Source organism: Stomoxys calcitrans, chromosome 2 (genome assembly GCF_963082655.1).
Source record: "Stomoxys calcitrans chromosome 2, idStoCalc2.1, whole genome shotgun sequence".
NCBI lineage: Eukaryota > Metazoa > Arthropoda > Insecta > Diptera > Muscidae > Stomoxys > Stomoxys calcitrans.
The window spans coordinates 47652414-47666034 of NC_081553.1; the positions used below are offsets into that span (position 1 = coordinate 47652414).

Sequence of the window (13621 nt, forward strand, 5' to 3'; positions counted from 1 at the left end):
TTTTCAAAATCAATGAAAGTTCTATGGTTAACATTTTCTTAAACTTACCTCTATCCAATCTTGGAGGAGGCCTATATTTATAACCCGGCTGTGACCAATAAATTGGCACTGAACCTCTAATCTGTGTAAAAGCCAGCTGATGATGACGAAAGGAGAGTATTTGCTCGGTTTCCACATAATTTGCACAATACCCATGTTCATCGACACCACGACGCTTGTAACGAGTGCCAGCACGATGTCGGGAGCGTCTTGAAACCAAAGCCAAGGTGAAGCATTCATTGCCAATGACACAGGGCTCAACTTGAACGAATCCTTGAATGATGGGCAAAGTCCAGGTTTTATCCTAAAAATATAAAGGAATGAGAAAAAGTAAAAAAAAAAAACAAGTAAAAGGGTGCTAAGTTCGGCCGAGCCGAATCTTGGGAACCCACCACCATATATTCTGCCAAAAATGAATGCAAACTAAATTTACATACTAAACTTCTGTCAAACCAACAAAATTAAAGCTTCTAGGAACCTTACAAGGGTAAGACCGGAGAGATCGGTTTATATAGGAGCTATATCAGGTTATAGACCGATTTGGACTGTACTTGGTACAGATGTTGAAAGTTAAAACAGAACACCGCATGCCAAATTTCAGTCAAATTGTTGCTTCCAGTAGCCCAAAAAGTCAAATCGGGAGATCGGTTTATATGGGAGCTATGTCAGATTTTGACCGATTTAGCCCGCACTTAACACAGTTGTTGGAGGTCATAAGAGAATACCATGTGAAAAATTGAAGCCAAATCGAATAAAAATTGTGGTTTCCAGGGGCTCAAGAAGTCAAATCGGGAGATCGGTTTATATGGAAGCTATACCAGGTTATAAACCGATTTGGACTGTACTCGATACAGTTGTTGGAGGTCATAACAGAAAGCTATGTGAAAAATTTCAGCCAAATCGGATGAAAATTGTGGCTTTCAGGGGCTCAAGAAATCCAATCGGTAGATCGGTTCATATGGTAGCTATATCAGGTTTTGGACTGATTGGAATCGTACTTGACATAGTTGTTGCCAAATGGGACAAAAATTGCGGCTTCCAGGGGCTCAAGAAGTCAAATCGAGAAATCGGTTTATATGGGAGGTATATCCAAATCTGAACCGATATGGCCCGTTTGTAATCCCCAACGACCTACATCAATATTAAGTATCATTATGACTCCCGTCCTTGGACGGGGTCACCCTGCGGCAGTGGAAGGAGGCGAACTACCTTGGCATAGTCCTCAATTCGAAACTGTCCTGGAAGAGGAACACCGAGGAACACTGTGGGTTTTTACTCCTGCAGGAGGATGTTCGGTAGGTAGTGTGGGGTGACTGGGGTGATTTGGGACTCAAATGAAAGGTATTCGGAAATAAATTACGAAAATGGGGAAAAAATAAAATTTTGGGAGTATATAGTGAAATGAAATTAAAAATTGTGTTAAGTGGCGCATAACCTTCTTATATCATCTCAAATAGGTTATTTGACCCATCATGCCACTATGGGACTCAAATGAAAGGTATTTGAGAGTAGAAAATGAATACAGTTTTAGAGCCAAGTGTATGCAGAGTAGAAAAGAAATACAGTTTTGGGCCCAAGTGTATGCAGATAAGCCCTAAAGCACCCCTAAACTGAACTAATTTCCCGAACATATCAATATGGGTTTTTGGGAGTAAAGAACGAATTTGATAGGTAATTTTAGGGCAAAGTGGCGGAGTGCTAGCCCCGCCCCAGCCATAAAACGCCCACCAAACTACATATTTATCGACCATGGCAATTTTGGGTGTTAATGAAAGGTATTTGGGTGTAGAGCCCAAATTTGTTAAATGCGAAATGTCTGAAGTGTCATTTCAGCCCCAAAAGGCACTCTCCGTCAAATTACCATAATATAGGGCTCAAATGAAACAGAAACTATTTTGGGGAAAGCTGTTGGGAGTCTTAATAGTCTTGCTCACTGTCATGTATGGTCTTTAGACCCTAAATCTGAAGATGGCAGCTTTATCTAAATATAACCCGATCTGGACCAAATTTGGGGCAGATGTTGGAGGCCTTGATACTACTCCCTGTTCCAAATTTCAGCGAAGTTGGGTAATAAATGCGCCTGTTATAGGTCTAAGACCCAAAATCTCCAGATAAGTCTATATGGCAGCTATATTCAAATAAAGTCCGATGTGGCCCATTCAAGAACTTAACTTTCGTATAGAAGAAATACGAGTCTCGTACAAAATTATTTTTTAAATATCTTTCAAAATTTTATCTTAAGCTCTTTAGACCTAAGTTCCTTAAATGAAAATTCCTTTTTATTTCATTTGTCCTAGCGTTTCGTCAATTTTTGTTGACATCTTCATGGGATACGTCTATTTAATTAAAACATTACATTTATTTCAAATCTTCATGAAAATATAATTAACTTATAGTAAATTGGGATACATATATTCACATGAATTTTTCGTCAAAAGCACCTTCATTAACAAGACGACATTAATTGTATTGGAGACGACTCAAATTTTAATATCACAGATCTTTATATTGCAACACGGTAACTTATACTAATATTGTTTGTGTCCTCTTTCAAATTCGTGGTCCTATTGGGTTGCCCAAAAAGTAATTGCGGATTTTTTAAAAGAAAGTAAATTGCAATAAAACTTAGAATGAACTTTAATCAAATACACTTTTTTTCTAAAGCAAGCTAAAAGTAACAGCTGATAATTGACAGAAGAAAGAATGCAATTACAGAGTCACAAGCTGTGAAAAAATTTGTCAACGCCGACTATATGAAAAATCCGCAATTACTTTTTGGGAAACCCAATATCTATTTTTGGTTCTATTCTTAAGCTTCCTAAAGTGTATCTCTTTCTCTCTTTGTTTTCTTTATCTAATATTTTGCCATTTTCTAAGTCTGCCCTATGTCCACTTTTCAAAATATGTTACGCCAAAGTTGTTTTCTGTGTTCTGTTTTGTTGTTTCTACATATACAAAGTCACAGCTTTTTTCGTCAGTTCCCTTACATTCTATTTCGTAAACAACATTGCTTTGTTGTTGTTTGTCGATTGGATTTCCTTTCTTAGAATATCACATTTTTACTTACATTCAATTTCAGCAGATCATCAATCATGTGCATATTCCAAAAGAATCTCTCATCCGGTGTCTGTTGATCCGTGGAGTCAGCTTGCAAATGCCTCTGAAGATTATTGGTAATGTCATGTTCGAAACAAAAATAAAAACTATCCGTCTCATCGAATATTTTGTGCAATTCTTCGGTAATGCGTTTCTCAATACGCGACGGATCACGTATGCCTACCGATGATTTGACCTGATTTGAAGCCAAGGCAGCCGCTTGCTGTGTGGTATTTTTAATGGTCGTTCCAGCACTTTTTACGGCACCCCATGTCTTATTCATCAACTGGTTGCCTTCGAAGAGTTTGCTTCGCGAAGACGTTGTCGAATTGGCATTGACATTATTCAATGACGATGATCCCGCAGAGGAGTTGCGTGAATGAGTGGGTGTGGTATTCGAACTCCTCGAGTGTCGGGTGCAAGGTGTTAAAGTAGTATCAGGTTCATCGGCACTTAAAATACATATTGACTTAATTTTGTACACTAAATGTGGCGGATATAGTACACCGACTGGTGTAGCCTCCTTAATTATCACAAGATGAGATTCATAGACATTGGGCAGCGATATAACACCCACAATGCCATGTGTTATGCCAATGCATTCGATGTCATCCACGGAAGAGAGATCCCATCCTGAAAGAGAAATAAAAAGGCAGACAGAATTAGTTATTTTGTAAATTCTGGAGGTAAGCCTACGGTCATGCATTTTCTTAGACTTATTCAAAGAGCATTAAGAATTGGTTCCACCTTCCTATGATTATGGATTTAATAAAAAATTATAACAAATTACTTAACCATATCCTAAAATGTACAACCTTTGTATGAATAATAAATAGTAGGTATATATGTGCAATTAAGTGTCAAAGTTGGAAACAAAAATACATAGTACAACATTTGGCCGAAATTTAATACGGCCAGTGATGGCATTCACCTTTGGTAAACCTCACCTCTAAATTGAACAATTGCGTGACTTCAACAATTAAATAGTGTATTGAGTAAATATGAGTTTAATTGAAGGGGTAAGCAAAGGAATATTAGATTTATCAGGAAGCAGCAAACCTTCGCAGAACAATCCAACTAATTAACGACAAATGCCACTTTGATTTTTTTCGTAAACATTAGGCACACGCACACACACAAACATCAACCAAAGGGCAATTAACAACAATAGATCGATTAACAGAGAAAGTCGTCGAAGAGAAATTAAAACGCATAACAACATTCATGCCAAAATACCGTTATATGTACTACTGTCATTCATAGGAGATGTGCTGAGAGCAGGGCTGCCGGATTATTTTGAAGTAAAATCAGCACTTTTGAAGAAAAAAATCGGCAATTTCGGCACTCCAAGTTTAGAAAAGTGGCAAAATCGGAAAATGTTTTGAACGATAAAACGCAAAGTGTTTGCACTGAAAATAAAAGAGCGCTAATTACGGCCGAACTTTACATACCGACCACCAAGAAAATACTTTGAATCCGGGTAAAAATACAACTTAAATGAGCAACAACTTAGCTTGGGGTCTTTATCAAGACCTAATCTAATATAGCCCATCGTCGACCTTAGCCTGCTTATTGTAAAAACATAATTTGCGTCAAATTTCAGCTGCATACATTAAATTTTAGATACTGTTATATGATTTCAAGAGACAAAATACAGACTAGACTTATGGTCCTTTTAGACTGCACATCATGATCGTACTTATGGTTATGTGTACATGTGATGCATACACCTTTGTTTTCACCAATACATCAGATGTGCCATGTCAACTCAGCATTACGTTTTTACACAAGCATTTCTTATAAAACTATGTTCTTTGTTAAATGAAAAAGAAAAAAAATTATTTTTTCAAAATTTGAAAAAATCTGCATTTAATAAGCACTCTGCTATTTTTGAAGAAAAAATCGGCAAATCTGGCAGCCCTGGCTGAGAGTAATTCTGAGCAATTATGCTTTCAGTGCATACATTCTCTCCACCTGGTTAGCAAAAACGAAGAGAAGCAGAGATTCAAAAACTTGATGACTTGAAGTTCATGTTCTTAAAAGACAATAACAACAACAGGTATAACTCAACTTAATGAACAATTGAGACTGGTAAGTGCATGCTTTTATAACATTTATACATTGTTTATACGAAAAAAAAGAGTCCATTCAAAAATTGTCAAATAGGGAAGAACAGGAAAATGGGAGAGTTAATTATAATTCACTCGTCGAAAACCACATACACAAGACGTATGCAAGTTGGAAGTTAATGAAAATAAATAGTTTAAATTTTTTGATATCGGATGGGGGCGTACCCTCCCCCTTATCCCAAAAGTACTACCCAAAAATAAAAGTGGACCGATCGAAACAATAGGGGACTCAAATGAAAGTAGACTATGAATTTTATATTTAAAATTAGGTCCATGTAACTGGGGGGCCGCCCAACGTCAAAACACTCTAAAATAGACTTATTGGACAATAATGACAATATGGGACTTAAATGAAAGGTATTGGGGAGTAGATTACGAATACGGTCAGGAAGGATGAATAGGTTTTAAAATGTGTTGATATCGGCAGGTGACGGATCCTCCCCCGTTACCCCAAAAACACCACCCAAAATCAATAGTGAACCGATAAGGCCAATATGGATATCAAATGATAGGTATCGGAGAGAAGAATACAAATATGGTATTAACATTTGAGTCTAAGAATCCATCGGCCCGTACCTTAGTACTCTTTTCGAGAAAAAGACCCTGGGGTCCACCCCATGCTAAAGCAAACTGAACTGGTTTTCCGACTATGGCAATATGGAGCTCACATCAACGGTATTTGGGAGTAAATAACGAATTTGATATTTATTTTCAAAGCAAAGTGCCGGTGCCCGCGCCATCCCCAAAACGCTTTATATTTGCCGACCATGACAATATGGGCCTCAAATTAAAGGGATTTGGGAGTGGAATCACGAATTTAACATCCATACTTGAGTCGAAATGTCTGAGGTGCCATTCCTCTCTTAAAAAACCCTTTTCATTACCTTAATTTTCAAAAACACCAGATCTCGGAGATTGGTAATGTGATTCGTTCGAAATCTTTTTGCACTCTCACAGTCACAAAAACAAGACATGGTTTCTATTGTTGGGGTCGGGTGTCTGGGGGCCACCCAAATCCCGCCAAATGGATATATATACCAATCACGACAAATTAGAGCTCAAAACAAAAGGAGCTTGAGAGAAAAAACGAATTTGATATCCAATTGAAGAGCCATGTGTTTTGGGAGCCACTTCATTCCAAAATACCTCCCAATTATAAAAAAGCTATTTGGGGAGGAAATTTATTGATTTTCGGGAAATTTGTACTCTTTTTTGGGAAAAATACCCTGAGGTCCACCCCACCCTCAAACAGAACTTATTTACCGATCATGCCATTATGGGGCTTATTTAAAATATATTTGAATGATCATAAACAATTTTTATTTACTTTAAGGGCCAAGTGTCTGGGTATCCACCCACCCCCGAAATACCCCCTAAACCGGAAATATTTAACAATACGGTATTATAGGACTCAAAAGGAAGGCACCCAGGGGCAAACTTCTTACACATCAATGAGTGTTTTCCGATTTAAGCTTAAACTCGTTGATAAGGGACTTTTTTTTATAGCCGAGTTCGAAAGGCGTGCCTCAGTGCGACACCTCTTTGGGTAGAAATTTGTACATGACCATGCATAGCATGGCATCTCGCAAATATCGCCAGTATTAAAAGGGGATAACAACTGCTTTTAATTTTGTCCAATGTTCTCGCCAGGACTCGAAAGCAGGCGTTCAGCGTTAAAAGGCGGACAGGCTACAGTTACACGAATTCGATATCCGCATTTAGGGCGAAGTGTTCCCACCCTAAAATGATATTAGAGAGTTAAAGAAGGCGCAGCGGAGCGGGCCCGGTTCGGCTAGTATCATATATATGTAATGAAAATTAAAAATGAATAATAGATCTGGCTTACTCATATATGCTCTAACTACCACAGCATGTGATGACACAGCAATTCAATAAAATTATTGTTAATTTCTAGTATTACTCACGTCGAGTTTATATGGAATATATAAAAATTAACATTATTAATCTAATCATTGTTTATAGTCATAAAAAACATTGGATGAGAAAAATTTAGGCGAAATATTTGTTTTTATTTAATTACTTAATTGCTGTTATCTGTAAACCTTAGTAATTACTCAGGATTTCCAATTTTACGATCAAAATGATGAGTGGGTGTCGCAGTGGCGTGAAACAGAGTTCTTCGCCCTTATTCAACGCTATGGTTGTCAGAAGCAATAACCTTGTGGCAAGTTTAGCCGCATAAGAGTAAGAGGAGAATTTCTATGTGAACATGTGGATGTGTGTTGAGTACTTGATGGACGTGTTAATAGCTAAACAATTGTATTTAATAACAGGAGTTTTTGTGTAGCACAAATACCTATGTAGAAAAAATATGACACTAGGTTAGACCATGAGGTTGGATAAAAAATATTTTTTTGTCAAAATTTCATGAGCATTTTAACTAGAGAAAGTTTTAGTCAAAATTCCATATCTCTTACCGACCTCTTTCTCTCCCTATCTCTCTCTCACACTCTCTTTCTTAAAATGTTGCTTTATGTATGTATGTGTATATGTACATATGCCAATATAAACATCCCGAGTGATGAATGAAGAATTCTTTTCTCTAATCAATGATTAGTTTAATTTTTTGCCTAACCTTTATCAGAAAATATATGCTTGTAGTTATCCATCAAGAAAATTGTTTATGTGGGTGTGTATGTGAGCGTGATTGAATGTTGTCTACTAGTAGCCAAAGGACAATGAGTAGGATTTTAAGTGATTGAAAAAAAATGGAAATGACCTAGATATTCGGGGTATAAGATACAAATCAATCAAAAGAAGGCACTAAACAGAATTAATCTAAGAAAATAAAAAAAAAAAACAAAACCAGATTGCAACCAATAAGCATGGTCATGTTTGTTTTCTCTCAAGTAGAGGACTAAAAATAGAATGCGTAAAAATGGATACCTAAGCAAAATTAAGAGAATGGGCATTCATGAAATTGGAACAGGGTGTTATATTTACAGCGGTCAAAAAAAGTATTCATCATTAGCAAAATTGATAATAAATTCACTTATTTTGGGTAATTGAAGAAAATTTAAAGTAAACAAATAATGCAGTTTTATGCAATAGTTTATTTTTCGTAATATGTTTTAAAATAAATTCAAAAAATAAATTTAATTAGCGCAAAAAATGCAATTTTATATAATAACACCAAAAACAGAACAAAAAAAGTATTCATCATTTATGTGCTATCATCAAAGTCAAATTCAAATATTATTTGGGAATCCCCCTTTTCTGTTTTATTTAGTAAAGGAGGCTTTGCCCTTGACAGCAAATATTTAATTTCATTGAAAATATAGTTTTTGTCAAAATGGGTCGTAAGCAAAACGAGGTTTCTGATGAGGTAAAAGTTTTGACAATAAAACACCACAGGAATGGTTTAACTCAAAAAACTATCAGTGAAATATTAAATAGACCACGATCTACTATACAATCCATCATCAGAAAGTGGACAGAAACGAAAACTGTTGACAATAAACCAAGATCTGGTCGACCAAAAGCACTTTCAGTTGGAGATGTGCGTTGGCTAGTGCGGCAAGTTCAGAAAACTCCGAAGACAAATGCGACCATTCTTCGTAAAAACACTATGGAATATTTAGGGAAGGAAGTTACTACACAAACAATTCGAAATACACTCAAAAGGCATAGTTACAGAGGAAGAACTGCACGTAAGAAGCCCTTTATAAATAAAATAAACCGAGTGAAAAGGCTAAACTTCGCAAAAATGTATGTAAAACAGCCCGAATCATTTTGGAAAAGTCATTTTTGCAGACGAGAGCAAGTTTAATCTTTTTGGGTGCGATGGAAAGGTCATAGTGTACAGAAAACCAAATACAGAGCTTGAAGAACGAAACACAGTTGCTACTGTAAAACATGGTGGAGGTGGTTTAATGGTTTGGGGGTGTATGGCGGCTTCAGGAGCGGGAAATCTTGAAATTATTGATGGAGTAATGGATCATAAGTATTACATTGACATTTTAAAGAGGAATTTAAAAGATAGTGCTGTAAAACTTGGGCTTGGTAATAACTTTCAATATTATCAAGATAATGACCCCAAACATTCTGCTTTAAATACCAAGATGTGGATGCTGTATAACTGCCCCAAAGTCATTAAAACTCCTCCTCAAAGTCCCGACTTGAACCCAATTGAACATCTTTGGGAACATCTCGAACGCAAATTGAGAACGCGCAATTTTTCGAGCAAGAGTCAAATGCAACAGGTGATAATGGAGGAATGGACTAATATAGACCAAAATATAACCGCTAAATTAGTCCAATCGATGTCAAACCGTTTAAAAGAAGTTATAAGACGCGGTGGTCGAATAACAAAGTATTAATTTTTTTAAATTATGTTATTTATTTTTTTGTTTTTTTGCAATGATGAATACTTTTTTTGTTTAATTTTTTGTGTTCAGCTGTAAAATGGCCCTTTTTGTTCCAATAAATACTATTTTTTTCTTTAAAACCAATGAAATTGTGTACATATATATCACACAAGCACTACTGCATCATTAGTTTAATATGTTTTTATTCCAATTGTCTTTTGTAGACTTATTAAAAAAAAAAACATTGAATGATGAATACTTTTTTTGACCGCTGTAGTTAAGTTATGCTTAAGGACACTGCAGTTGCCAACCGCTTCACTCGAAGACCTCTGGTCCATTGTGTTTGTCCTAGAAAAAATGATATAAGAGAGGCAGACGAAAGTAGGTAGAAAAGGGAGAGACAGACGAAAGTATTTAGAGCAATAGAGAGATAAACGAAAAACCGGCGTAAAGAACAAAAAAAAGTTGTACCGACTTAGATTAGTTTAGGTTAGTTTCAAAAGATGGTGCTGATCTTAATCTAAGCCAGTTATAGGATTGTTGTAGGCTTTATGTACTAAAGAGTAAGCTTGAAAAAATCTAGTCAGAAGGTCTGTGCTACTAACAAAATAATCGTGACTGATCCGAAGAGATGCGCCAAGACAATCAACCGTCAATTTATTGTGCATCCCGAGAGAGAAAGGACAAGGAGGAGAGCCATTCGCCGTATTCGTGGTCTCCGAGCCGATGAACAGCCATCACAAATTACCGTGGGCGAAGTTACAAATGTCATCCGTGGCGCCAAATCATCTAAGGCGTTGGGCCCCGACGGAATCTCTACATTGATATCGAAGAATCTGGATTCACCTTGTGTTGAGTGCCTTACCACTGTCCTCAACCTGTCATTGAACACTCTTATAGTTCCCGATGTCTGGAAAACGGGCAGAGTGATCCCGCTACTGAAGCCTGGAAAAGACCCGAGTTTGGGGGAGTCGTACAGACCGATATCCCTTCTCTCACCAGTGGCAAAGACGCTTGATGCATTACTCCTCCCGAGACTCGTAGCAGAATTTCCATTCGCCGAGCATCAACATGGATTTCGGAGACTGCGCGGCACAACAACAGCTTGGCATGCCATCACCGCACACATTTGCCGTGGCTTCAATCAGCCCAGGCCATGTGATAGGACGGTTCCGTGGCACTGGACCCATCGAAGGCATTCGACACGGTCAGCCATGTCAAATTATTTGAGGACATCGCCAACACGTCCCTCCAGCTAGGCCTGAAACGATGGGTCGCGAATTATCTGTGTGGTTGCCAGTCATTTGTGGAATTTAGGAACAAGAAGTCGAAACACCTTAGAGTGAAACAGGGAGTTCCCCAAGGTGGGGTGATATCTCCGGCACTGTCCTCTAGTCACCACCCACTCCAGACGGCATAGAGATCGTATCATATGCGGACGATTGTACGATCATGGCATCAGGCCCCCACCCATTGATGACATCTGCGATAGGTTGAACGTCTACCTCAACGAGCTTGCCTCATATTTCGCTGCAAGAAATCTGAAGATATCTGCCACAAAATCTTCAGCCACATTGTTCACTACAAATACGCGTGAGGTGAATACTGAGCTGACTGTGATGGTCGATGGAGAAATGATTCCGACCATCAGGTGTCTCAAAATACTTGGCGTCACATTTGACAGCTCTTACACATTCTCCTCACATGCCACAGCAATCTGCGATAAAGTCAAAAGTAAAAACAAGGTCCTCAAATCACTTGCTGGCAGCCCTTGGGGTGCAGACAAAGAAACCTTGTTAACCACGTACAAAGCAATTGGCCGGTCCGTGGTAAGTTATGCAGCGCTAGTGTGGTCTCGTCGACTTTGTGAGACGCAGTGGAATAATATTCAGATCTGTCAGAATGCCGCCCTCCGAACTGCGACGGGCTGTCTCCTCAGTTCTTATGTCGACTACCTCCATCAGGAGACAAAGATCCTACCAGTGCGAAGACATAACTACATGCTGTCCAATCAATACCTTTTGGGCTGTTATCGCAGAAACCATCCAAATCATCATCTTGTGGATAGATATCCACCGCCCAGAAGCCTTAAGGTAGATCTACATGATCTAGAGCGTGAGGTTCAGCGCTACAAGAGAGAACCTCTAGATCTAGCGGGTATGAACAACATTCATGCAGACACGGTAGCAGATGCGGTAATTGGCTACCGGGTGAATGTAGTCCTTGGAGAACGACCGCCACCCATTGCACCCGAAGAAATCGACCTCCCCCGGCAAACCAGAGTGGTTCTGGCTTAATTACGTTCCGGCAGATGCAGCCGCCTCAACTCCTACAGAGCAAGGATTGATGCCGACGTGCTAGATGTATGCCCCGATTGTATCCAGGGACCGCACGATACACGTCACCTGTTTAACTGCCCGGCCAGGTCCACTCGACTCAGACCCAGATCCCTGTGGACGCAACCCATCTTAGTCCCAGAGTTCCTGGGTCTTGACACTCAACAGAATCAAGCCCATGAAAGATAGAACAAATAAACTGCTACAACAACAACAACTAAATTTCCCATGTACATTCCACTAAGGAACAAGGGATACTCATCCATATCAAGGGATGCAGTCGGACTAATGTTTAATCTCAATGATAATGGTTGTTGTTGTTGTAGTAGCCACATTTGCATGTGACTCAGCTGAGTGCTACCTGGGGCGCCCATAGGTTGCGGATAGTGGAGCAGCTGCAATTGCAGTCGCGGACAATCTGCGATCTAATTGAGACTCTCAGTGAGAGGCCGGGCGGTTGACGTTGATGCTGTTCTGCATTCTGAGTCTGTTATAAAAAGTGGCTCACCAGAAACCACACTTTAACCACATATATTCACACACCGCTTTCATCTGGTATATAGGGTATACATACATACATACATACATATATATGTATGTGGGTTCATTATTGCCCATAAAAAAACATACATACATGTAAATAATATTAAATTGATAATCAGAATGACAACAAAGACAAAGCATATGCGCTTTTATACATTTTTTGTTTTTTGGCAAGGAGGTTAACGCCTTTCAAATCAATTTATTTCTTCTTTTTCTCGTATATACAGCTATTCCAATAAAAACTCATTTTTGAAAATTTTATTTATGTTATAAAAGTCAAACACCAGCCAGCCCCCGCTTTGAAAGTCTTGTTTGTCAACGATTCAACTTGTGCCACAACAAGAGACATACGGACTGACTACACACAAACAAAAACAAGGCATTTTTTGTTTTGCCTTATTTTCTCGCATTTCGTGACTCATTGGCAATGCAAGCACACAAATTATTAATGGATTCCATGTAAAATCAATGCTTAGCGTTTGGCCCCTCTAAAAGGCAGCAAAGTCAACAACAATGACTTTTAATCTACAATTCTAAGGCAGGAAATAAAATTGTTCGATTGAACAATGTTGTCCTTTTTGGAATTGTTATAGCCATTGCCTGTTTCCGAAACTTTTATAGGCATTGCATTTTTCTCTACGCTTACCTGATTTAATACTAAATTCCGATGTTGTTCGAGACCACCAAAGACTTTTCTCTCGTTTAACGAATATATAATAATTATCTGTTTGAAACACTTCCATTTCGTTGCTTGATTTTCTTTCTAACTTGTTCACGTTTTTAATGCATTAACAAAACATTGTTTATTTTTTTTCAGATGTTCTTGCACAACAATTTCCTACTACTTTTTTCCGACCACAACAAATTTTCTCTATTTTTACTTGCAGCAAGACAGCACAAATGACAACAAAGAGAATGACGTTTGCCATGAAAGCAATTTGTTTTGATTAAACTGACAGCCAAAGAGAGAGAGCGAGAGAGAGATAATGAGAGAAGGAAAGAGTTGCCACAATGTTGCTATGATATTTAAAACAAAAAGCGTTCGTGGCCTAATGTTTTTGAATGCAACCGGAAGATTTGTCGTCAAACCATATGTTTGAGTGTATGTATTGGTCTAACGGAGTGTGTACATGAAAAAACAATGAAAAAA

At 38.2% G+C, this 13621-nt stretch overlaps 1 protein-coding gene across 2 annotated transcripts in view; it reads right to left on the reverse strand.

Annotated features, from left to right (window-relative positions):
• LOC106087737 (phosphatidylinositide phosphatase SAC2) overlaps positions 1–13383 on the reverse strand; it is a 40785-nt gene extending 27402 nt beyond the window's left edge. The window contains exons 1-3 of one of the 2 annotated variants that reach the window (XM_013252879.2): positions 13118–13378; positions 3107–3768; positions 49–343 (exon numbers count right to left, since the gene is read on the reverse strand). In XM_013252879.2, the coding sequence (XP_013108333.2) occupies positions 49–343; positions 3107–3768; positions 13118–13214 (1054 nt within the window). In that variant the 5' untranslated portion in view covers positions 13215–13378. Of the gene's footprint in view, positions 1–48; positions 344–3106; positions 3769–13117 lie in introns of both variants that reach the window. The other variant, XM_013252878.2, reaches the window with a different exon arrangement.
• Between the last annotated feature and the right edge of the window lie 238 nt (positions 13384–13621).